The sequence below is a fragment of the Homarus americanus genome, unplaced genomic scaffold, assembly GCF_018991925.1.
Source record: "Homarus americanus isolate GMGI-L3 unplaced genomic scaffold, GMGI_Hamer_2.0 scaffold13846, whole genome shotgun sequence".
In the NCBI taxonomy this organism is placed as follows: domain Eukaryota; kingdom Metazoa; phylum Arthropoda; class Malacostraca; order Decapoda; family Nephropidae; genus Homarus; species Homarus americanus.
In genome coordinates this window covers 35521-60802 of record NW_024757805.1, presented here as the reverse complement: position 1 = coordinate 60802, position 25282 = coordinate 35521, and the positions used below count along the sequence as shown (strand labels likewise).

General features: G+C 42.8%; 1 protein-coding gene across 1 annotated transcript in view; it reads right to left on the bottom strand.

The window, feature by feature from the left end:
* Window positions 1-25282, bottom strand: part of LOC121857816 — a 74053-nt gene that overhangs the window by 29563 nt on the left and 19208 nt on the right. Inside the window, exon 2 of the mRNA XM_042354069.1 lies at window positions 905-967. Within this exon, the coding sequence (XP_042210003.1) occupies window positions 905-967 (63 nt within the window). The remainder of the gene's footprint in view (window positions 1-904; window positions 968-25282) is intronic.

Sequence of the window (25282 nt, the reverse complement as noted above, 5' to 3'; positions counted from 1 at the left end):
GCATTATTTATCGCCAGTGTTCGTCGCTATCCACTCATTCAGAACTAACGAGAGAGAGAGAGAGAGAGAGAGAGAGAGAGAGAGAGAGATCCATGCATTATATCCACTATCAAACACCACCACACACCAAAAACCAAACACCATCAGCACACACAACTACAAACCACCGCACACCACTACACATCACCACCACCAGCAACCAGATACTACCACACACCACCAACAACAACCACACACCACCACTAGCAACCAAACACCACCATTGACCATCACCAACAACCAATCCCTACCACACAACACAGTAATATTCATGGTTGTAACCCTTGACTACCTCCCTGTCTGCCCGCATCATTTATAGATTAGAATACAGATGTAAAACACATACATTTATTAGCTGACTCGTGGAAAACTCATGTTAGTCTACAATACCTGTCAGAATACAGTACCTGTTAGAAATACGTGTGTCAGAATAATATCAAATGGTGAACCTCTTGTAAGGGGAATAATTTGTAGTTTCAGTCAGTTGAGATGTTGTCAGAATACAGTGAATGTGATGACTGAAACTGCTGTCAGAAATGAAGGATTTATGTGTGTGTGTCAGAAATTATTGCTCCCAGGTTAACGATTCTTTTGGATGGGTTAAATTGTGTTCACAGTTGAATGGCTCGAGTTCTTGTCCGTGTGGGTAAAATGGCTTTCTATATGCAACGATTAGGATGAGTGAAGTTGCTTTGACGATTGGGTGAACGGATGAGTAAAGTTATTTTCAGGATTGGGTGAAGGGATGAGTGAAAATATTGTCAGGATTAGATGAGAGGTGAATCTACTATCAGGATTGGATGATGATTGAAGCTCAGGTCACAGCAGGATGGTGATTGGCTGGGTTGGAGGAAGTCATACGTACCTAGGAAGCTGAGGATGACTGGGACACATCCTACGAACAGCAGCCAAGGTCTCCTCATTCCTCCTGCGAAAAAGAAAAAAAAATAGTTGAAATCTTGAATGTAATTTTGCTTTTAACAGAAAAAGTATATGTTATTGTTAGAGAGAGAGAGAGAGAGAGAGAGAGAGAGAGAGAGAGAGAGAGACTTAAACCTTTGTCTCGTCAAACTACATAGGTAATCAATCCTCACCCTACAGAACCCCTCCGTTACCCACAACAAACACAACCCTCCTTCACACATCAGATATGAGCTTCTTCGCATTCTTTAATATCACTAATAATGGCTGAATTATCACCCGGTTCATTATGACCACTAAAATGGAAGTTATTACCGGGCGTCTCACGTAAAATATTGCAAATTCAGTATTATGCAGCAGTTTACTCGGGTAAATTATTGGAACGTCAATGAAATATTTTTAATTTTAACGCTGCTACTTAACTCTTTTTTTTTGTAATATAAAAATGTAGCCATGAAGTGGGTTAGGACCACATTATCTGACTCATTACACTAGTTAATTAAACTTTTATAAGATCTTCATGTTATTATGCAAATCGGGGGCTCATTTTGTGTCCTGCATATCACAGGAACGGGAAACACTTGCGAGTGGGTATATTACTATCGACCTCGTAACTCCTTAAAACAGCCAAATAATTATAAAACACCCATGGGTTATATTATGTTAATTTCGAATACTAAAACGACCTTGTTGGAAAAAAATGCCATAAACTATAACGATCTATAATATCTGTGTAATCGAAATGCCGATATGAATAACGGAAGCGAAGATGAGTAAACAAACATGGCGGACGCTGCAGGCAGGAAATGACGTCACATGTATAGTGTTACCTCCACTAATTAACAAATGGTATATAATATATTTTAATGGTCTGTATGTAATTCATCATTCGACGTAATTAAGTATACAAACAAATAAATATAGACTCACAAACAATGTAACCTCTCTCTCTCTCTCTCTCTCTCTCTCTCTCTCCAGAACGTGTTAGTGGGGAGGGGATGGGTGGTCAGGTCAACAGCCCAGGCCAGGCGAGACGTAAACATTATGATCCACTCGTAACCTTTTCTGGGTCGGCTGGTTTTGTGCGTTTGTCTGTGAGTGTTTGTGCGTTTGTCTGTGAGTCTTTCTATGAGCCTGTCTATGTTTGTATATTTCAGGCTGCATGTTTGTGAGTATGTCTGTATGTGTCGCTGTCTGTGTCTACTTTTGAGTCTATCTGTCATTTTGAGTATTTGTGAGTATCTGCCAGTCTCTCTGTGAGTCTATACATGGTTGCTTGTGAGTCTATCTGAGTGCCTTTGAGTGTCCGTGAGTGTTTGTGAGCGTCTGTAAACGTTTGTGAGTATTTGTGAGTTTTCATGAGTGTCTGCGAGTATTTTTGAGTGTCCATGAGTGGCTGTGAGTGACTAAAAATTTGTGAGTATCTTTAAGTTTTATGAATGTGTATGAATGTCAGTGAGTGAATGTCTGTAAGTGTATGTGAGTGTTTATGAGTGTATCTAAGTGTCTGAATGTTTGTGGGTGTCTTTTTTTAGTGTCTATGAGAGTCTGCGAGCATTTTGTGAGTGTCTGTGAATGTTTGTGAGTTTTCATTAGTGTTTGTGAGTGTTTGTGAGTGTCTGAATGGCTGTGAGTGTCTCTGAGTGTCTGTGAGAGCTTGTGAGTGTTTGTGAGTGTCTGTGAATGTCTGTGAGTGTCTGTTAATGTTTGTGAATGCCTGTGAGTGTCTGTTAATGTTTGTGAGTTTTATGAATGTCTGTGAGAGTTTGTGAGTATATGTGTGTGTCTGAGTGTTTATGAGTGTTTGTGAGTGTTTGTGAGTCTCCTTCTCTCTGTTTTTCCTTCCCTTATCTACTCAACTTCTATCTTTATGTGTTTTGCTCTTTTCCTTCGTCTCCCATTCATGTTTTATCACCGATTCGCTTTACCATTTCTTTCTTTACATTCTGTTATTTTTATTTTTACTTGCCTGTTCGGCCTTTCTCTGTTTTCCGTTGTCTTTGTCTTCTGTTTATTTCCTATTCTGTTTGTTTGTCTGTTTTTCTTCTTTAATTTTTCTTGGTTTTCTTATGTTTTAATTATCGTTTTTTTACCCTCTAGTGTTTTTGTTTTGTTTACATTAATTTATCTGTTTTTCCTGTTTGTTTTTTGTTTATTTTCTTTTATTTTTTATTTTTTTAATCTTGTTTTTGTTTTCTATTTTGTTTGTAATTTTCTGTTTATCTTTTGCTTTATTTTATCTTCTGGTGTTCTATTCCTTTATTCGTTTTCTTCTTCATTATTATCTTTATTATTTCTATTTATTTATCATTTTCCCCTTTTGGTCCCTTCTATATTATTCAAGTTTAGTGTTTCTCCTTTTTTTCTTCTCTTTAATTTGCTTTTCTTCTTTTTCTCTTTCTCCTGTTTTGTTTTTATTGCTTGTTTATCTCTGTCTCTTATTTACTCTGTTTTATTGTGGGGTTTTTTTCGAGATTTATTTTAATTTTTCTTATTTTATTTCTATTTCGTTCTATTTGTCTTTGTATAATTTGTTTTAGTTGTATTTTATGATTATTCTCTCTAATTTTTCTTTAAATGTATTTTTAAGCCTCTCTTCCTGCTCTCTCTTTTACTCTTTCTCTCTCACACTCTTTCTCTCTTTCTCTTACTATTTTTTCTCTATCTTTTACCCTAACTGTTACTCTATCTTACTTCTCTCTCTCTCTCTTTTACTCTCATTTTCTCTCTCTCTCTCCCGTATTTTTCTCTTTCTGCAATTTGTTTTTTTTATTTTCTCTTTCTCTCCCGAGCCTAAAACCGCGTTGGTCTTGAACACTACTGAGGGAGCACCAAGGTACGACTTTCCATCCGGGTTCTCAAAGGATATTACGATACAAACCATAACCTCTAACTTGACAACGTATCTAACCGATTCACTTAAAACTACGTCATAAAGATCGATTCTCAAGAAGTTCCTAAGAGCAACATTTTCCTCCAACTGATGATATGAGGAGGGATTTTATCTTATTCAAACTACAACACAAAGATGGATTTTCAAAGAGTCGTAAGGTTATTTTTTTTTTCACTTAGTCTTTTACCTCAGGATGTATCAAACTTCCTCACTATAAACTGCGTCACAGGGTCTTAAGATCAATATTTTATCTTAAATGGTGATCTGGGAACTTATCTAATTGGTTCACTTATGCTGCTTCCCAAATATGAATTTACAATGGGCCATAAGTTAAATTTATCCCTTAACTCAGCGGCTAATAACTTTTTGCGGAGTTGTGCCCCCCCCCCGATTATTCTTCAACCCATGGCGTCCCCTGAGACTAACCTTCAACCCATGGCGTCCCTTGAGACTAACCTTCAACCCATGGCGACCCCTGAGACTAACCTTCAACCCATGGCGACCCCTAAGACTAACCTTCAACCCATGGCGACCCCTGAGACTAACCTTCAACCCATGGCGACCCCTGAGACTAACCTTTCAACCCATGGCGACCCCTGAGACTAACCTTCAACCCATGGCGTCCCTTGAGACTAACCTTCAACCCATGGCGACCCCTGAGACTAACTTTCAACCCATGGCGACCCTGAGACTAACCTTCAACCCATGGCGACCCCTGAGACTAACCTTCAACCCATGGCGACCCCTGAGACTAACCTTCAACCCATGGCGACCCCTGAGACTAACCTTCAACCCATGGCGACCCTCTGAGACTAACCTTCAACCCATGGCGACCCCTGAGACTAACCTTCAACCCATGGCGACCCCTGAGACTAACCTTCAACCCATGGCGACCCTGAGACTAACTCAACCCATGGCGACCCCTGAGACTAACCTTCAACCCATGGCGACCCCTGAGACTAACCCTCAACCCATGGCAACCCTGAGACTAACCTTCAACCCATGGCGACCCCTGAGACTAACCTTCAACCCATGGCGACCCCTGATCCCCAAAGAATAAAATATTTTTCGGGGTAAACAAACAAAGAGAAGAAAAACCCTCGTGTTTGTGAGAGAATAAAATATTTTCACAAGGTCGTAATCAATGGCAACGTTTTGGACAGCTTCTCCGTAAACATTTTCGAACAACAAACAAAAACAGCAAGAAAGACTGAATGTATGTATGTATGTAGATATATGTATGTGTGTGTCTGTGTCTGTGTCTGTATGTATGTATGTATGTATGTATATATGATTGAAAGCAATATTTTTACAACCTCGATTATGGATGGATGCGAACCCACAAGCCAATTTCAAATGGGAAGGATGTGGCATTGCTTCTTCCACACAGGCATTCCAGCCCTTGGTAGACCTCAGAGGGAACACACCGCATGTCACTCTACACACTCAGCTTGTGAAATGTTACAAGAAAAATGTTTGGAAGAAAAAGGCACAGTATCTCGTAATGTTTGTTGACAATGTTTGGTATAGAATATTTCTCTTCTACTACAGCTATAGAAGAAAATCCAGAGTACTTCAGTTATTTCCACGGTAAAAAATATAATAAGAATTGACATAGAAATGGCTGAAAATAAAAATAAAAATATGAAAAGAACAGAAATATAAGAAAAAAATTAAAACATGACATTTTCTGATAGTTGATGATGATGATGATGATGATGAGGATGATGAGGTCACCAGAAAGAGTAAAAATCGTACTTTAAACGTCTCACATAGCCCCCAGGGAACACCCAACCCACAGTAAATAGACGGAGGTATTCAGCCTATGTTAAAATGTATCGCTCATTTAGGACATTACACATTATAACCCATCAACACGTAGTAATTATTCAAACAACACAGCTTTAGTTACCATCCTGTGTACATACCTGCGTTTATTTAATTGGATTCTGAATCAGGGTTATGTTGACTATTTTACCTGAGCTTTGGCATTCCTCAGGTTAAGAGCCGCTTCTGTAACTCATTGTAATAAATTGTATATATAACTGAATGACTTAACTTATATCTCAAGATGTTTAGTGTTAATGGACTCGAAATCACTAATGGACTCTACCTTATCCTGTTGTTTTGTCTCGTATAAAAGAAAAATTATCACCTTTCGAGAATCAATCTATGTGGCTACGTCAGGTAAAGTGCGCTAATTAGATACATTATTTTACCTGCGTGTATGCAGTTGAGAGTGAAAAGAAAATTATCTTATCTTTCGAACCTTTGAGAGACTATCTTTATGACGTAAGTTTAGTGAATCAATTAAACGCTGCAGTCAAGTTTAGAGGGAGGGAGGGAGGGAGGGTGGGGGGAAGTGGCTTGACGTAAGAACCTTTGAGAATCCATCTTTGTGACGTGACTTAAATAGATTAGTTAAGACACAGTTTCAGGTTTTCACGGAGGAGGCAAGAGCTAGGAGGGTTCTGTTCTGTGCTGTAGAGCCCCACCGGGAGAACCTTACAGAACCTTACAGATGAGGCCACTGCATAGTCGTCAGGTTCTCGTATGCAAATATGGCTAAATCCAGCAAGAACCTGTACCAACCAGTACTTGTTTGTTGGCTTGGAAGGGGTGGGTGAGGTTATCGGAGAGAGAGAGAGAGAGAGAGAGAGAGAGAGAGAGAGAGTGTTGCGTGTGTGTGTCTTGTGTGTGTGTGTGTGTGTCCTTCTTTCTTTATCTGTCTTTGTTTTTCATTGCATGACTTGTCTTCTATAGCCTGTCTGTCACTTTCTCTTTTTGACTATCTGTTTATCTGTTTTCCTTCCAAATTACTAATTAAGATAGCTCTCTCTCTCTCTCTCTCTCTCTCTCTCTCTCTCTCTCTCTCTCTCTCTCTCTCTCTCTCTCTCTCTCTCTCTCTCTCTCTCTCTCCCCCCTCTCTCTCTCTCTCTCTCTCTCTCTCCCTCTCTCCCACACACACATTCTTTCTCTCTTAAATTCTCTCTATTTATTACATTTCATACTACTCGGTCGCATATTAATCTCCTCCACTCCATTCCTCTCTCTCTCTCTCCTCTCTCTCTCTCTCTCTCTCTCTCTCTCTCTCTCTCTCTCTCTCTCTCTCTCTCTCTCTCTCTCTCTCTCTCGCTAATTTTCCTTGTCGAATGTGAGGTTGAAAAGTACCGGGTAGCGAGGAATTGACACATTACAAGACATATGATCCTTGCCTTGACCAGCTTTGCATATATATTGGTGGTGGTGCGTCGGTAGTAGTGACAGGAGGAGGGAGAAAAAGGAAGGAAGGGCGAGAAGGAGGGAAGAGAGCAGCGATTAACGATTCAGCCCCCCTGAAGTCTTGTCGGGAATGACCGATGCTGGCGGGGAGAGAGAGAGAGAGAGAGAGAGAGAGAGAGAGAACGTTTGCCGAAAAAGGTTGACACAGACATACATACATACATACATACATACCTACCTGTACATACATTCATACATACATACATACATACATACATACATACATACATACATACATACATACATACATACAACCACAGATAATATTTCCTATACATTATTTATACACAAATAAAACCTAAAAAAAAAATAAAAAATAAATAAAAAAACTGACGCATCCATCCAGGAATTATAGTAAAACGCTAAAAACAAGACTATACAATGTTACACAAAATGGCCCCGAAAATGCTCTGAGACTCTAGGTGTAATAAGTGATGTTTACAGGTTTGTTATGTTGGATAAAGGAGGGATATTAAAGTACGAATTTTTGGTGATCTAGTTTCAAATTAGGTTCCTATGTAGGGTTCGTAAGTTGGGGTACCTAACTTGGGGTTCGTAAGTTGGGGCTCCTAACTTGGGGTTCGTAAGTGGGGGTTCCTAACTTGGGGTTCGTAAGTTGGGGTTCCTAACTTGGGGTTCGTAAGTTGGGGTTCCTAACTTGGGGTTCGTAAGTTGGGGTACCTAACTTGGGGTTCGTAAGTGGGGGTTCCTAACTTGGGGTTCGTAAGTTGGGGTTCCTAACTTGGGGTTCGTAAGTTGGGGTACCTAACTTGGGGTTCGTAAGTTGGGGCTCCTAACTTGGGGTTCGTAAGTGGGGGTTCCTAACTTGGGGTTCGTAAGTTGGGGTTCCTAACTTGGGGTTCGTAAGTTGGGGTTCCTAACTTGGGGTTCGTAAGTTGGGGTACCTAACTTGGGGTTCGTAAGTGGGGGTTCCTAACTTGGGGTTCGTAAGTTGGGGTTCCTAAGATTTATTTTTTTCACCGCCGCCGGACAATGTATTTGCATATTACAGCGATTTTCAATTTTCTTTACGGATTTGCTTAGGTTCATTTCATGGACGCGCATATGTAAGCTTACACACACACACACACACACACACACACACACACACACACACAATCACCGTCCACCCGTTACGGTTTATGAGCACCATCTGTTGCCTGTAAGCTGCACCTCCGAGTGTGTCCCAAATTCATCACAGTAAATGGAACAGCGGCGGATCTTAACAGCGTTATATGCAGAGAATCAAGTGACCCTTTATTATATGACCTTTTGTCTCGCTGGCAAACATCCATGCGTATATTACACACAGAAACATACATACACACACACACACACACAAACACAAACATACACACACATACACACACACACACGAAGAAAGATATAATCCAAATAATATCGTCAATATATACCTCAATCTCACGTCAAGTATACAGAGAAATAATATCATTTACCCTCAAGGCGTCATTGTTCTCTCTTGTTTCTTTTATTAAGACTTTTCCTGTTAACTTCATTCGTAAACACACCGGGATATTATCTTCAGTGAGACGAATTACGAAAAATGATAAGGCAGACAGTTAGGTAGACAGATAGACAGATAGATTGACAGATAGATAGATATAAAAATGGAGAGATAAATAGATAGACAGATTGATGGATGGATGGAGTGAATTCTTATTAATAACTGGAGCTCCTGCTGTCAGGCGAGAGCTCATTCGTCGGGAGAATTTGCGCTGGGCAAACGCATCGCCATTGTAGACAGGCTGTGAGGGAGGGAAGAGAGAAGAAGGGAAGGAGTGAGGGATGGAAGAGAGAAGAAGGGGAGGAGTGAGGAATGGAAGAGAGAAGAAGGGGAGGAGTGAGGAATGGAAGAGAGAAGAAGGAGAGGAGTGAGGGATGGAAGAGAGAAGAAGGGAAGGAGTTAGGAAAAGAGGAAAGGGGCGGGAAAAAAGCTACAAGTAGGGAGACATGAAAGAAGGCAGGCAGGGAGGGAAAGAAGAAGGGAGGGACGGAAGAGAAGGAAGGGAGGGAAGGAAACAGGTTGTCGGAGAGTGAGGGAAGGAGGCAAGGAGGCAGGCAGGCAAGTAGGCAGAAAGTCATGTAGGGAGGAAAGAAGGAGGTCAGGGTGGGAGGGAGGGAGGGAGGGAGGAAGGGAGAGAGAGACAGGCCAACAGAGAGTCAGGCAGGCACATCTCTACTGGCGGCTGGCCATCGCAGGCAAGCAAGCTGGTGATGAAGTAGACTATTACACCCGCGCATCGCTCTGTATCGCACTGTACGGCTGTGATATCTTTCTCTCTCTCTCTCTCTCTTTCTTTTTCCCCGTGAAGCAGAGCAGCAGATTCCGCTCTCGACAGGTTGGGTGGGAGAGAGAGGGGACGGGAGAATACTGCATTCAACAAGGCATTCCTCTGACTCGACCAGGGGGGTTCAGGTGACCTTCGTACCGCGTGTATTGTGTTATGCAATACATTACGCTGCGATACGAGGCAGTAAAACCCAATACAATGCAACGTAATGTAATACCGTAAGATACACTAGAATACAATAGATGACGGCTTGATACATTAGCCTACAATGTGATACAATAGATAAAGAAAGAGAATAGTTTTATATGTAAAAATAAAAAATCCGAAAAAACACATTGTTATTTTTTTATTAGATTTAGAAATATAAATGATATATAAAGTTGGAATTAAAAAACACAGAACTGAAATAAAAAATAATTTACAAAATTGAAAAACAATCGTAAATGAAATGAAAAAAATATATATATATAAAAATGAACACAAAAGACATTTATCAGTTCAATATTTTGATGTCTATTTAATAAAACCAAAAAATATCTCTTACTGATGAAATGTTTTAAAAGTGTTTTTACAGAGGAATATTTGTTTTTCTTTTTAAGGGAAGGGGGAAGGGAGGGGAGGGGGGAGTTATTATGATTATCAGTGACATAGAGAAACATTTCATCAACTGGGCTGCAAGGTTAGGTTAGGTTGGGTTTGGTTAGGTTAGGTTAGGTTAGGTTAGGTTAGGTTAGGTTAGGTTAGGTTAGGTTAGGTTAGGTTAGTTTAGGTTAATTTGGGTTTGGTTAATATAGGTTAAGTTTAGGTTAGTTTAGGTTAGTTTAGGTTAGTTTGGGTTAAGTTAGGTTATATTATGATCGAGTTAGGTTAGATTAGGTGAGGTTAAGTTAGGATAAAAGTTACAGTACATTATATTAGCTTAGATTAGGTTTTAATACAACAAGTTAAATGCGACATAATGAGGATACTGGAACTAATGAACAACAAGAAAAGCAAAAATAAAACAAGGAGCCACAACACCTGAGAGCCATACCAGTGTTTGTGGAGCCGTCGATAGAGCAATATATATCCAGATAATTAATGCTTTGTCGAGGCGGCGGTGCACTCTGGGGAGAAGACTCATTTAGGGAGAGTTGGAACGAATGCTTCAACATAAACTCAATATATATACACAGGGTAATTCATCTTTGTACCTTGTTATAAATCAATGTTAATTTTTTGTATCATGGAACGTAAACTGGGAAATCATTGTCATGTTACTCTGAGAAAGTGAGTGGAAAAGTGTCAACATTAGATACCTGAGTTTCACCTTTAATTAATAGAATAGTTGAGAAGGATTCCTTATTTCAGAGAGAGAGAGAGAGAGAGAGAGAGAGAGAGAGAGAGAGAGAGAGAGCCCCATCGTTTAAAAAGCAACAAGATATATGATTTATCAGGACAAATGTTTAGAAAAACTCTCGCCCGTAAAACTAATAATGTTGATAATTAAAATATAATAATAATAATAATAATAATAATAATAATAATAATAATAATAATAATAATAATAATAATTCACTTTCATTCGATCAACTAGTTCCAGGATCTGCATATTAAACTACTATTATTATTTATTGCCACCATTTAAAACAAAAATTAAATAAATATATTTTAATATGTATGTTTTATTTAAGTCTCGTTATTATACAATTTTGAAGTGATTATAATTTAAACACAGAGTTAGATGAAATATATTTAGGAACATTTTCTAGGGGTGGGGGTCAGGGTAGGTCAGGGGGTGGGTTAGGGTGAGGGAGGTCAGCTTTTGTTCCTGTATGAATTTTATATATTATTTGAATAGCCGGTAATTATATAGATATATTACCTTTTTTTTTTTTGCCCCACCAACTCAAAACAGTTTTACTATATTTTTGGGGACGCGAATTTGATTATTAATATATAATAACTATTTTATAATACAATATATGCTGATAGCCACAAGGAAAGAAGAAAACACGAAGTTCCCAAGCGCTTTCGTGTAATTCAGTCTGTACTCACCCCTGAAGATGTGAATTACACGAAAGCGCTTGGGAACTTCGTGTTTTCTTCTTTCCTTGTGGTTATCAGCATATACCTAGATCACGCGCACCTACAGTGACTTACTTGCATGAATACAATATATATATATTATTTCCCAAAGTTTATATATCCTGAAGACGTGAGGAAAGTAATATAATGTCACTGCTTTTGTTATGGTGTATATAATAACGTGAAAAAACAAATAGAGTCTTGGTGCTAATTATTCGTCTTCATTAATGATGTAGATAAACAAAACAAAAGAGGTAGGTTCGTGGTTCTTTTATTTTCTCTTATTTATGACTTGAAAACAATAGGAAGGTTTGTGGTAATTATTTGTCTTCGTTTATGGCGTAAATAATAGCGGGGAAAGAAAAGTAGGATATTGTTGGTAATATATATATCCTTCGTTCTTTTAAAGCTTTTATTTATTTCATCCTGAGAAACGTACGAAGCTCTCTCTCTCTCTCTCTCTCTCTCTCTCTCTCTCTCTCAATCCTCCTTCACCTTCCTTCTTCACCTCAACCTCTCATCCTCTCCCTTTCTCTTTATTCTCCACCACTCCTTCACCTTTCTCCATCAATCCCTCCTTCTTCCTCACTCCTTCCTTCTATCCCCCCTCCCCCCCTCACCCCGTCCTCCCCCCATCTATGTTCTCTGACAGCCTTTACAGAGGGAGTCGATTTGTGAGATGGGATAGAACGTGTTATTCGACGCTGAAATTTACGTGTTTTGATGCTTTCATGCCTGACAGTCTTATATCACGTCTTTGGGTGCAAGATACAATGGTCTTATATCATGGTTGTGCTTGGGTGCGTTCCGGCGTGGTTTCGGTGAATGATGTGTGTGTGTGTGTGTGTGTGTGTGTGTGTGTGTGTGTGTGTGTGTGTGTGTGTGTGTGTGTACCCCGGCTCAGTGATGTACCCCGGGTAGGGAGTGGAACCGCCTGCTCTACATACAGAGGTGTAAAAGTGAGCGGCCATCACAAGGAACCCATTTACCTCACCTCATCTCGGTATGGCAGACACTCGCACATATTCAGCCTATTATTATCAACATCGTCAACAACTGTCAATCAACACCTGTCAGCCTTTGATTTGGAGACTCGTCCTCATTAACTCACTTCTCTCAGTTCCTTCATCTATCACCATCTCTTTTTTATAATGCCAGAATAATCAGCACAGACTTCGCTGCTCACTTTCACGGAGACTTGATTACTGGCTTGAATTACCTTCTTATCCACCAAGCCATTCAAGTCAAATGTGTGTGTGTGTGTGTGTGTGTTGACTCTCACCAGTATCAAAGAGTGTAAATGCTGGAACATCTTCAATAGAGATGAATCATTGCGTCCAGGAATCGTTTTCCATTCATAACCCAATATTATTTATAATTACCTCACTTACCTGACACTTATCCCTCACGTTCATGCACTCTACCATTAGCTCAGTTCCTTGAAGTGTTGTGGCTCTTCAGATTCTTCCAGGTACACTCCAATAGCTGAAGGATCACCTGAAAATTCGTCCACTACCCTCCAAGATTATTTCACTTGATGATTATTTCACCCTAACGCTAATTTAGTGGTTTAGATTAGGATAGCGTTAGCGTGGTTAATCTCCAGGTGGAGTAATCTGGCGGGGCGGGGCGGGGCGGGGTGGGGCGGGGTGGGGTGGGTGGGGATCTTCAGATGATCATAGTTCACACCTCCTTGATTATCAACAAACTCGGCCAGGTCCACAGAGTGACCTCCTCACTTGACTTGCTAATTGAGGGTCATTAGCTCCTCAAGATTTCACATGCAAGATTTGTGTAATTTGCCTTCATTATCACCCTTCATAACTACAGTAAAGAGTGGATTGAAAGTGTTGTTGCTACAGTAACTTGTCTCTCTATGACACTTACCCAACCTTCGTGTATGGGGGTAATGAGTCGTGTGGGTCTTAATGAACATTTCGCTGTCTGTAAGTGTTGGTGGTGCGCCCTCTTATGACTTACGTGTAACCTTCAGTTTCCTTCAAGGTTCTGTAACTTCTCTCATTTTCTCTGGTTTTAATTAATGATTTCCCTTCATCCACTACCAGCACCATCCAATCTTTTGTTGATGAATCCACGCCTCGCTCCTCTGTCAATATCGTGTGTTCGTTTACTTCCTCTCAGTCACTTACTGCTCGCCTCAACACTGTTCATCCTTCTCTGAACTCTGACCTGGCCTTCATCTTGACTTAGGATAACGAGAACGTCGTCTCTCTCAGTCAAGCAAGGCACGTGCTTCTCTCATCTCCTACAACACCAATGTTTCACCTCTTTGCATGTCCAGCAGTCAACTCATCCATCATAATGCACTGAATTTTTCCTCTGATCTCTCGTGGTGGTCTCAGTTGATCACTCATGTGCCAAGAATACTTCCAAGGGGGTTAGAGTCTCTCTCTATCTCTCCAGCACAAGGAAATATTCCACGTCCAGTCCACTTCCCCACACTGTACAAATCTCAGATCAGACTCGTGATTGAGCATTGTTCTCATGGTCGGGGTGAGGCGGCGATGCTCCATCTCCTCCTGTGTAGATATTCAAGGCTACATACAGACCACAGGACCATCACCATGTCAAGTCACTGATCCGCTGCCTCTAAACACTCATCCACCTGCTTACTGTCTACTGCCTGCTTCTTGTTCTGCTGTTACTGTAGAACTAGCTGGTTGGTACTGTACTGTTTTCCTTTAGGATCTGTCAGCTCTCCACGCTCCTGCCTGTCTCTACCCCCTTAGTTCTGGTGTGATGTTTCTTCCAGATCTGAATCAACCAACTCTCGACCTGGCCTCTGTACACCAAGCTTACTGTGTCAACCTACTCACATATTGAACACACCAACATCCCTCATCCTCTCTCCCCCACACGACAACACGACCAAGGCATCAGCTTCTCTGTCGTTTTCTTCCCAGCCTTCATCCTTTAGTTATTCAAATCTCACGTCATTCATCTTCCTTCTCTTGCACTTCAACATCTTTTCTCTTTTATTATTCCATTATGTTGTCTTTCACCTTTATTGTAGGAGATCTTGACGTGGCTGTAGGTTCTCCGTCTTTCCTTCTCTCCTTCTTGTCTGACTTCCTTCCTTCTTTTCCCCCTCTCTCATCCCCTCCATTAATCTCTCCTTACCTTTCTCCCTTCCTTATTCCCTCCTTTCCTCCCTCCCCTCCTATACTCCAACCTTATGTCCTTCTCTCCCTCTCTTCCTTCCTCCCTCCTCGTTTCACCTTCCCTCCTATTTCCTTCTTGTCTCCCTCCCTCTCTCCCTCACCAAAAAGTTACACAAAATAGAAGTCAAACCCATGTAAGCCGCAAAAATTAAAAAAAATAAATAAAGTCTTGGTAAAAAAAAGTCGTCTAATTACGACCCTCAGGATGAAGTCCACACTTGAAGAATTATTTTTTCCCCAACTAAATGTGAACAATTCCCTGGACAATTAAATTTCCCGTCATAGGGGAGACACCCCCCCCCCACACACACACAGACAGACAGACAGACAAAGACAGGGATACCGGGACAAGCAGACAGGGAAACTTTCCCCTCCTTCTCCCCCACCAGCTGAATTATTCCCCTGACAATGGAAGGGTTCTGGTGCTTTGTCCTTCTCAATGCTCGAGGAAAAAGGGCAAAAGAAACAGGCAGTAATTACTCTGTATAATGAACCGCATTTATGATGTCAAATGTGCACGGGACTATCTTTTTGCGGTGTTTATTAGGCAAAAGACCAAAGGTTTTTTCTTTACATTTTGTGTCCGGATTTTGGGTGAGGATTTAAGTGGGATGGTTTTGTGTGTGTGTGTGTTTGTGTGTGTCTTTTAATTTCGCTTAAGTGTTAGTTTTGATGAATGAAAGCCAAGACGAGGTCACTCATGTGTTTGGATTCTGTTGTGGGTGGAATTAAAACGAGCGACAGTGTGTTTTATCTTCGTATCTTTTGTGGAGAATTACTGAGTCTTTTTACCTGTGTTTGTTTTGGGAGTTATTAATTAAGGGGAGATAATTTTTTTTTTGCGTGTGTGTGTGATATGTGTGTCTGGGGGTGGTGGTTGTGTGTGTCTGGGGGTGGTGGTTGTGTGTGTCTGGGGTGGTGGTTGTGTGTGTCGGGGGTGGTGGTTGTGTGTGTCAGGGGTGGTGGTTGTGTGTGTCAGGGGTGGTGGTTGTGTGTGTCGGGGGTGGTCAGGGGTGGTGGTTGTGTGTGTCTGGGGGGTGGTGGTTGTGTGTGTGGTGGTGTGTGTCGGTTGTGGTGGTTGTGTGTGTCGGGGGTGGTGGTGGTTGTGTGTGTCTGGGGTGGTGGTGGGTGTGTGTGTCGGGGGGTGGTGGTTTGGTGGGTGTGTCAGTCGGGGGTGGTGGTTGTGTGTGTGGTGGGGTGGTGGTGGTGTGTGTGTCGGGGGTGGTGGTGGTGTGTGTGTCGGGGGGTGGTGGTTGTGTGTGTCTGGGGTGGTGGTTGTGTGTCTGGGGGTGGTGGTTGTGTGTGTCGGGGGGTGGTGGTTGTGTGTGTCGGGGGGGGGTGGTGTGTGTGTGTCGGGGGTGGTGGTTGTGGTGTGTGGGGGTGGTGGTTGTGTGTCGGGGTGGTGGTTGTGTGTGTCGGGGGTGGTGGTTGTGTGCGGGGGGTGGTGGGTTGTGTAGTGTGTGTGGTGGTGGGTGTGTGGGTGGTTGTGTGTGTCCGGGGGTGGTGCTGTGTGTGTCGTGGTGGTGTGTGTGTCGGGGGGTGGTTGTGTGGTCGGGGGTGGTGGGTGTGTGTCGCGGGTGTAGTGGTGTGTCGGGTGGTGGTGGTTTGTGTGTCGGGGGGGTGGTGGTTGTGTGCGGGGTGGTGGTTGTGTGTGTCTGGGGGTGGTGGTGTGTGTCAGGTGGTGTGTCGGGTGGTGGTGGTTGTGTGTGTCAGGGGTGGTGGTTGTGTGTCAGGGGTGGTGGGTGTGTGTGGTGGTGGGGGTGTGTGTCAGGGTGGTGGGGTGTGTGTCTGGGGGTGGTGGTTGTGTGTGTCAGGGGTGGTGGGTGTGTGGTGGTGGTGGTGGGTGTGTCGGGGGGGTGGTGGTGTGTGTCAGGGGTGGTGGTTGTGTGTGTCGGTGGTGGTGGTTGTGTGTGTGTCTGGGGTGGTGGCGTATGTCAGGGGTGGTGGGTGTGTGGGTGGTGGTGGTTGTGTGTGTCAGGGTGGTGTTGTGTGTCGGTGGTGGTTGTGTGTGTCTGGGGTGGTGGTTGTGTGTGTCTGGGGGGTGGTGGTTGTGTATGTCAGGGGGGTGGTGGTTGTGTGTGTCGGGGTGGTGGTGTGTGTGTCGGGGGGTGGTGGTTGTGTGTGTCTGGGGGTGGTGGTTGTGTGTGTCGGGTGGTGGTGGTTGTGTGTGTTGGGTGGTGGTGGTGGTGGTTGTGTGTGTCAGTGGTGGTTGTGTGTGTCTGGGGGGGTGGTGGTTGTGTGTGTCAGGGGTGGTGGCTGTGTGTCGGGTGGTGGTGGTTGTGTGTCGGGGGGGTGGTGGTGTGTGTCTGGGGGTGGTGGGTGTGTGTCAGGGGTGGTGGTGTGTGTCGGGTGGTGGTGGTTGTGTGTGTCTGGGGGGTGGTGGTGTGTGTGTCGGGTGGTGGTGGTTGTGTGTCGGGGTGGTGGTGTGTGTGTCTGGGGGTGGTGGTTGTGTGTGTCTGGGGGTGGTGGTTGTGTGTGTGTGTGTGTCAGGGGTGGTGGTTGTGTGTGTCGGGTGGTGGTGGTGTGTCGGGTGGTGGTGTGTGTGTGTCGGGGGGTGGTGGTTGTGTGTGTCTGGGGGTGGTGGTTGTGTGTGTCTGGGGGTGGTGTTGTGTGTGTCAGGTGGTGGTTGTGTGTGTGGGGTGGTGGTTGTGTGTGTGTGGTGGTGTGTGTGTGGTGGTGGTGGCTGTGTGTGTCTGGGGGTGGTGGTGGTGGTGGTTGTGTGTGTCAGGTGGGTGGTGGTTGTGTGTGTCGGGTGGTGTGTGTTGTGTGTGTGTGTGTGGTGGTGGTGGTTGTGTGTGTCGGGGGGTGGTGGTTGTGTGTGTCTGGGGGTGGTGGTTGTGTGTGTCGGGGGGGTGGTGGGTGGTCGGGGGGTGGTGGTGTGTGTGGGGTGGTGGTTGTGTGTCGGGGGTGGTGGTTGTGTGTGTCGGGTGGTGGTGGTTGTGTGTGTCTGGGGGTGGTGGTTGTGTATGTCAGGGTTGTGTGTGGTTGGTGGTGTGTGGTGGTGGTGGTGGTGGTGGTGTGTGTCGGGGGGTGGTGGTTGTGTATGTCAGGGGTGGTGGTTGTGTGTGTGGTTGTGTGGTCAGGGTGGTGGTTGTGTGTGTCGGGGTGATGGTTGTGTATGTCAGGGGTGGTGGTTGTGTGTGTCTGGGGGTGGTGATTGTGTATGTCGGGGGGTGGTGGTTGTGTGTGTGATGGGGTTGTGTGTGTCGGGGGGTGAGGAGGGGAAGGTAATTGTATGTGTGTGGGGTAAATTTATCTTACTCAAGGGGTCAAGTCATCGTACTCAAAAGATTTAAAAATAACCTAATCCTACTCAGTGGTTTAATTCAGTATCCTTAGTGGGTTGGCGTCGTATTTTAGTGCGGGGTCCTATAAACTCCTGGATTTAAAGGGCACAATATCCCCCCCCCCCCCCCACCTTTATAATGGAGATATCGAGTACCTCTTTAATGTCCCCAAAACCCGAGTGGTCGCTTTATGCACTTTACACCGGGTGAATTACAGAAGGTATGTAAAAGGGACGAATGTGTCTCTCTCTAACTTTTATGGAGACGAACTGGATTTGTGTTGCCTTTTTTATGGCTTTTTTTGTGATTATTGTATAAAAGGGGAGAGATTTTGTTTTTTTTTCCTGTTGAGGGGGGAGGATGGAGTATGGTAAAAAATTATTATATTTTCTGTGTTTTTTTAATGTTTTTTTTTCTTGTTAAATATTTGAAATAGTGTTATAAATATTGGCTTAAATTTTAATTGATTGAATATAAAATTTCAAATTAAACAATAATATTTAGATACTTGAATATTAACCTATAAATACTTAAATTAAAACCCATGCATGTAGACACTTAAATAAAAACAATCAAACACTTTTAAACCATCCAAGTTAAACCAATTCATACAAAAACACTTAAACCTGGCCATACATTTTAACCCATGAATTTAAAACAATTTATATTCAAAACAACACGACGCCCTGAGCTTAGAAGGTTTGTGGGTGTAAGAAAGAGAATGCGGTATCTCTTTCTATCTCTCACATCAGTATTGTTGTGTCAGTCTACAACACGAGAGACTCAAAGGCTACTGAACTCACAGAGACAATAAGCTGTTGCCTGGTTGAGACTCATGGCTTTTGTGAAGGAAGAATGGAGACTTTTTTTTTTCATGCTTGAGTAATTTATTCTGTTATTATTATTATTTTCTTTTAATGGGGGTTTTCCTTAACTTGACCTGACCTGATCTGACCTATAATAACCTTGCTTATACCGTCTGGGTTAAGGAGCTTCTCTGTCTATTTTATTCCGTCTGGGTTAAGGAGCTTCTGTCTATCTAGTACAATTTAATGAGGAAGGACTTGTACACAACGCGTCATATATATCGAGCATTAACCATGACTCGGCAATTCAACCCTTAACTCGACCTGTTACCCTTTAATTTAACCCTTTACTGACGTTGTTTCCCTTAACCTAATTTAACTAACCTACTCTAATCTGACCTAAAAAATCCTAACCTAACCTAACCTAACCTCAATCAATTAGTTAAAGTGTCATTCTCATGTCTGAAAGTTGGCGACCACAGCCCTCCACTCATAAACGTTTCCGGGCTGTGTATTATTTATTTAGTGAGTGAGTGAGTGAGTTAGTTAGTTAGTTAGTTAGTTAGTTAGTTAGCATCCACCCACCCACCAAATCAACCACCTCCACCCACCAACCAACCACCCAAACATCCGCCTTGCGTCTCAACTTTAGCCCTCCATCTATCCACCCATTCCTCTTATGCTCAACTCCTCCCATCCATCCATCAACCCGACTCTCTTGCTCATCCATTATCCATTACTTCAGCCTCCAGCACGTGTGTGTGTGTGTGTGTGTGTGTAGGATCCCACATAACCCCACAGAGGTGAGAGTCCTTACTAGATCCTGTGGAATAATCGACAGGTTAACACACAGGGACTGGTCTTTCCACAGTCTGTCCAATACTGCTAAGGAAGACAGATGGCCTTACTGTACACGGAGACGGGCTTGGGGCGAACAGAGAGAGAGAGAGAGAGAGAGAGAGAGTTAAACAGCCCGACTGACAGAAGACAAATGATCAGATAGACGTAGTACAGACTGGGTACACAAAATGCAGGCAACCAAAGTGAAAGCACACACACACACACACACACACACACACACAGGCAGTCCCCTCAACAACATACAATTTTGCAAAAGCATCAACTCCCCTCCACCCCCTAAATCCCTACCCCCAACCACCCCTCACCCTAACCCCGTAGCCCCCTCCACCCAGCCCCATCCCCACCCTACCCCCAACCACCCATCACCCTCCACCCCTACACCCCTACCCTCCACCCCCACCCTCCACCCCCTACCCTCCACCCCTACCTCCACCCCTACCCCCCACCCCTCCCCCTCCACCCCCTACCCCCTCCACCCCAACACCACAACAGTAAACAAAGCCTCGAACACATTCAGATATATTTTTGTACCTCGGTAATAGCGTTCATTAACACTATTTCCTCCCCTGCCCCATTTACTCGCCCATTTACGTCCCAATTTATACGTAGGGAAACGCGAAAATACTTCTTTATGGCACCACTGAATATTAGTTTTTGCTTTGTTTACTCGAGCCGTGACGCCATGGGTGGTTAAGTTGCCAAGTAGCGTGTTAATTTTTCCTCCCCTTGAGGATTCTCCGGTGAGTAAACCGTGACTTCATAGGTGGTTAAGTTGCCTGGTAGTTGGTTTATTTTTTTTTCCCCCTCAAGGATTTTTCTGTAGGTGAGCCGTGACGTCATGAATGATGTGGTTGCCAGGTAGCAGGTGAATTTTTCGTTCCTAGAATTTTTCAGCGATTGTGAAATATTTATTATTATATTGAATTATTTATTATATTTGGCTCCTGATAAAATTAGTTGTCTTTCTTTAATTTGTTCTCTGGTGAGATATATTTAGTGTGTGTGTGTGTGTGTGTGTGTGTGTGTGTGTGTTGGTAAAATATGTCACCTCTTTTGTTTACCCCTACCGCGAACGTGAGTGACGTCATGTACGGGGTTGCCAGTTAGAGTGTTATTTCTCGTCCCTGGGATTTTACAGTGAGTGGGGTTTCCTGGATGTTAGCTTTCTTTCTTTCTTTAATTGGATTGTGTAATGGAGTGGTATGTGGCTTTGATTGTACGTGTGTGTGTGTGTGTGTGTGTGTAGGGAAAGTTAAAGTGAAAGTGCACATGCTTGTACAATATATACAGTACATGCACACAAGCGTTAGTGTTATAGTGCATACGTTGTTTCGGATGCATACAAATGAAAGCACACACACACACCCACACACACACACACACACACACACACACACACACACACGCTATATTCTCGGCTTATATTTAAATCTATCTTATGAAAATATTTTTAGAGCACTTTCCCTGATCACAATAATCACATAATTTCCATACTGACGGATATTGATATTAAAAATTAAACCATAACTGGTGATAATAATAATAATAATAATAATAATAATAATAATAATAATAATAATAATAATAATTAATAATAAAAGAATAAATAAAAATTATAATAAAAATAAAAATAAAATAATAATAATAATAATAATAATAATAATAATAATAACCATGAATACATTTGGTTAGGTTAGGTTTGGTTGGGTTAGGTTAGGTTAGGATAGAGTTAGGGTGGTTACTCTTCAGGTGAAATAAGATGGGGTGTCTAATCTTCAGTTGAATTATCTTTTCCTTGTGTGATTCTGTCGTGGATTTCTTTTGTCTGCTGTTTAAAGTTACATCTGCTGCCCACTGTTAGGTCTGGTTCTCTGTACTGTAACAACAATTCGTGTTTTGATTTGAGATTTCGACCGTTCGTGTCTTCTCTCTCTCTCTCTCTCTCTCTCTCTCTCTCTCTCTCTCTCTCTCTCTCTCTCTCTCACCCATATGTCGGAATTGTTTGGAGTTTCTGTGTCACTTTTATGTTTGATCTCTCCACGTCAGGTCTGTAAAAATGCACTGATTTACACGTTCTTTTGCTTATGCCAAAGAACTTGTTGCTCTCGAGTATACAACTTAAGCTTTTTAAAGGCATTTCAGCCCCATTGATTATTCTTTTAGTTTTATCTCAAGGTGATACCAGTTGCCTTAAGTGTTTATATTCCACGAGATCCTCCAGTCCTAAATTACTGTCAGGTTAAGTGAGAGAAAGGGGGGAAGGAATGAGGGAATTTGTAACCCAGTTGAACATTAATTCTGTTCAAGTTCAGTTTTAATACTAATCATACGCTGCTATTTACTGGTTCAGCTTCAAATCACGTGAAGATTAGGCACCCTGGATAATATCACCTGTTAATTAAATACCCTGTCACTACCTGGGTGGCTAGAGAAGTTGAGGTTGATTTATATTAGGTTAGGTTAGGTTAGGTTAGGTTAGGTTAGGTTAGTGTTAGGGTGTTCAATCATCAGGTAAAATAAGCTGGGGTGCCTAATCTTCACGTGATCCTCTGTTCCCGTGTGTGTGTGTGTGTGTGTGTGTGTGTGTGTGTGTGTGTGTGTGTGTGTGTGTGTGTAGCTCTATCAGGTGTGAGGCAAACATTATTAAGTCATCAGTACAAGGAAGGTGATTTACGTAGTGGCTCAGGTGGTCTTTACACACACATTAACCCTGACAGTTAGGTGAGTGCAAAGTCTCTTCTAATAACACGGTGAAGAGCGATGGTGAAATGAAGTCACCCAGGCGCATACTTCTGTGACTTAACTATTTTTGTATAATCTGACTGTAAGAAGACATATCTATGTTAATTGTGTAGTGATGTTAATATTATTATCTTTAAACGGGTAAGATAGATGTAAATAAAGAGGTAGATACACACACACACACACACACACACACACAAAACGAAGCCATTTCCAGCACAGTATATCTAGGGTACAATAACGTACTCGTGATCGTTTCCAAAATTGGGATGAACCAGCTGATGGGCCGAACGTGAACATAATACAAAAGAGTTAACGCACAGTACGGAACAATTTCTAAAATCATGGGTCGAGACTGAGGGAGGTGGGGGGGGGGGAACCAGTATGATAGAGTGAATTTAATGTGGCGGCTGTTGGACCCCAGACTGTGATAAGTAGCGCGTCAGGGAAAAAAATTACCTACAGGGTTTGAGCCGCTAGAACGCACCAGGATAGGATGTAAGGTGCTAGAATGCGCCAAGTTAGGATCTGAGCCTCTAGAGTGCGCCAGACTAGGATGCGAGCCGCTAGAATGCACCAAGCTAGGGCGTGAGCCGCTATAGTCAACCAGGATAAGATGTGAGCCATTAGAATGCGCCAGGGTAGGGTGTGAGCCGCTATAAGGCACCAAGATAGGATGTGAGCCGTTAGAATGTGCCAGAATAGGGTGTGAGCTGCTAGAATGCGCTAGGGTAGAGTATGAGCCTCTAGAATGCGCCAGGTTAGGGTGTGAGCTTCTAGATTGCGCCAGAATAGGATGTGAGTCGCTAGAACGCACCAGGCTAGGAGCCGTCGGCTTAGGCAGTAGCTGTATCACTCTTGGTTCAGGACGATCTAACTAAAGTCAAATATAACTTTCCTAAACAATTCACAGTGGATGCACAATAATAGACGCTTATACACACTAATACTTGTTGACATAGTAAGAAACATTATCACACGGACAGACAGAAATACTCGAATGAACAGCAACACACTCTTATGTTAACTCGGTATTAATACACTAAATACACACTAACATACACCTTCAGGCTAACACACACACACACACACACACACACACACACACACACACATCACACTGCCACACTTTACGATTAGCAGTACGACAATTAGAACTGCCGCACACATTAAGCTACCTCGCCTCGTAGACTCAAGAGAGTTTGTCTGTCTAACACGGGAAAAAAAATGCAGCGTCCAACGGCGGCTGTTGTCGCTTCTGCCTAAACTACTCTCGGTAATTATACTAACCGGCAACCAGTTGGCTGTGTGGAACTTTGCCCGTAAATTGGGTTGGTGAGAGAGAAGGGAGGGAGGGAGGGAGGGAGATGAATGAGAGGGAGGGAGGGAGGAAACAGGTAAGGGTATATAAGGAGGGTATGAGAGAGGGAGAAAAATGAGCGGGAAGAGAGGGAGATTAATAAGAGGGAATGAATAGGTAAGAGGGTAGGGAGAGAAAGAGACAAGGAAAAAGGGCAAGATAATTTGGAGGGATGAGAGAGGGCATAGGAAGGAAGGGGAGACAAAAACAGAGATGGAGAGAGGAGAGGCAATAAGGAAGAACGAAACACACACACACACACACACATAGACTGCCTGTGGTCTCGAGTAAAGACTTTAACTCACACAGCAGTGGTGTATTGTTGACTTAGGATGAACTACCATGCACCTCTCTCTCCAGGTTTGTAATATAGCATCCATCCCAACCCCATCCCACCCTCCATCCTACCCCCCTCCATCCCAAACCTCCATCCCACCCTAACCTCCATCCCACCCTAACCATCCCACCCCTAACCTCCATCCTACCCAACCTCCATCCTACCCTAACCTCCATCCGACCCATAACCTCCATCCTACCCCATAACCTCCATCCTACCCCTCCAACCTCCATCCGACCCTAACCTCCATCCTACCCTAACCTCCATCCGACCCTAACCTCCATCCTACCCTAACCTCCATCCTACCCTAACCTCCATCCGACCCTAACCTCCATCCTACCCTAACCTCCATCCTACCCTAACCTCCATCCGACCCTAACCTCCATCCTACCCTAACCTCCATCCGACCCTAACCTCCATCCTACTCCTAACCTCCATCCTACCCTAACCTCCATCCTACCCTAACCTCCATCCTTCTAAAGTCCTCGATTATATCTCGTTATGTTAAGTACAAGACATCATCATCTTTTCCAGGTCTTAATAAGTGTGAGTGCGTATTGAGTGTAAGTGTGTGTTACTTAAGTGTGTGTTGAGTATAAATGTGTGTTACTTAAGTGTATGTTGAGTATAAGTATGTTTTAGTTGAATGAGTATAAGTGTGTTACTTTAGTGTGTGTGACTTAAGTGTGTGTTGACTTTAAGTGTGTTACTTAAGTGTGTACTAAGTATAAGTGTGTGTTAAGTATAAGTTTATATTTCTTAAGTGTGTGTTGAGTATAAGTGTGTTAGTGAGAACTACTCTCACTTAACTGTTTTTCTGTAAGCTATAAAAGTTTGGTTAATTTTAGCTGCCAGTTTATGTTCCAGTTTGAAATGTTATTTTTCTTTTTTACAGGACTTTGACTGACGTTCATATCCTTAAGTGCTTCGGAATTAATGTAAGTGAATAACTATACGTTTATATATATACATAGATATACATAAATAAAGCCTTCGTGTATTTTAGAATCGAAAATTCAATTCACAAAGCTGTTACGATGTTATTTCAATATTTTCCCCCAGCAGGAGCGAAAACTGTCGTAAATTTCCCCACCTGGCCCATCTTTTCCCCCCAAATATCCACCTTCGCCAATATTCAATATCCTCCAAAACTGTGGCCCGGGAGTCACAGGGAAAAGCATTTCTTCCTCCTG